The sequence below is a fragment of the Halyomorpha halys genome, unplaced genomic scaffold (genome assembly GCF_000696795.3).
Source record: "Halyomorpha halys isolate HHAL.00 unplaced genomic scaffold, Hhal_1.1 Scaffold8602.1, whole genome shotgun sequence".
In the NCBI taxonomy this organism is placed as follows: Eukaryota; Metazoa; Arthropoda; class Insecta; order Hemiptera; family Pentatomidae; genus Halyomorpha; species Halyomorpha halys.
In genome coordinates this window covers 1-1474 of record NW_027113516.1, presented here as the reverse complement: position 1 = coordinate 1474, position 1474 = coordinate 1, and the positions used below count along the sequence as shown (strand labels likewise).

Here is a 1474-nt window from a genome sequence, read left to right as displayed (position 1 = left end):
ATACGGTGGAGAAACTTGGACCCTAAGCAATAAAAGGATTAACCTGCTATACAGGTTCGAAAGAGTAATTCTGAGAAGAATCTTAAGGCCCGTATATATAATATTATAAAATTAACACAGGTTATTATATCTATTAAATATATTTATTTAATTTTAACCCTAAATGGATAGGGGCCATTCACCCTCTAATTACTACTTAGGTACAAAAATACATTTATCGAAATTTAAAATCAATTGTTTCCATTTTTTAAATTTTTATTTTCTTCAGGAAATACCCTTCGAGAAGTTGTTGAAGCAGGCACACAAACAAACGTAGTTTTCGTGATATCCATTTATAAAAAAAAGTCTCTACTTAGGGAGTCAACTTTTGTGGACTTTGAGAACACATAAACCGAGTAGGTAATAAACATAATTTTGGGTCAGTTTAAATATGCAAGACTCGATCGGTTGGTCCTAACACCATAAGAATTTTCATTGAGCTAGGGAGTGTCCGCCTTGGGAACGAAAAATCGACCATTTTAATTTATGCACGCAAGAGAAGCTTCTATAAATAAGAGTTATTAACATATATATAAAAATATATGGAGAGGAGGAGGGGGTTTATATTCAGATTCAACGATATGCAGCAACTATCGAGGGATTAGTTTGCTTAACACTGCATATAAATTTATTTCCATATCCATGTATAATAGGCTTCTTCTGTATGTTGAACAGAAACTGGGTGATCATCAAGGTGGGTTCCGGCCCAATAGGTCTACTATTAATCAAATCTTCGCTCTGAGGCAAATCTCTGAGAAGATGAAGGAACATCAGCAGACAACTTGGATGCTATTCATTGATTTTCGAGCTGCCTACGATACAATCATGGTGGCTACGCATGAACTGGGGCTTCCTAGTAAACTCACCCGATTAGTAAAATGCACAATGGTGAGCACAACCTGCCAAGTAAAATCCTGTGGATTATCAGAGCCTTTTGAAGTGGAGTATGGTCTAAGACAGGACCCAATAGCCCCTCTCCTGTTTAATATCGCTCTACAAGTAATCATAAATAGAGCAGGAATAAATCAGGAAGGAATAGTATTCACAAAGATGACCCAAGTTCTGGCCTATGCAGACGACGTTGTCATCATCCGTAGACCCCTGCAGAGGATTAGGACTGCTTTCGAAGCGATGGATGTCGAAGCAAAAAGGATGGGCCTGCCATTTGACCACGACTATGCTGTTGGGTAAGAAGAGGCAGAGTCGCCTTGTAATGAACCCCTATAATTTCGAAGTGGTAAGAAGTTTTTCTTTGTAATGATTGTAAGGCTTATCAAAAGCAAACTTAGCCGTACCACCAAGTTCATCCTGTACAAAACGTTGATAAGGCCAGTCGTCACATACGGTGGAGAAACTTGGACCCTAAGCAATAAAAGGATTAACCTGCTATACAGGTTCGAAAGAGTAATTCTGAGAAGAATCTTAAGGCCCGTAT

At 38.2% G+C, this 1474-nt stretch overlaps 1 protein-coding gene across 1 annotated transcript; it reads left to right on the top strand.

The window, feature by feature from the left end:
• Positions 1-681: 681 nt before the first annotated feature.
• LOC136796653 (uncharacterized) lies at positions 682-1226 on the top strand (the record flags this gene model as incomplete). The annotated part of the gene is made up of 1 exon (XM_067050958.1): positions 682-1226. A coding segment is annotated over exon 1 (545 nt), but the record flags the coding sequence as incomplete, so codon positions are not given.
• Positions 1227-1474: the final 248 nt, after the last annotated feature.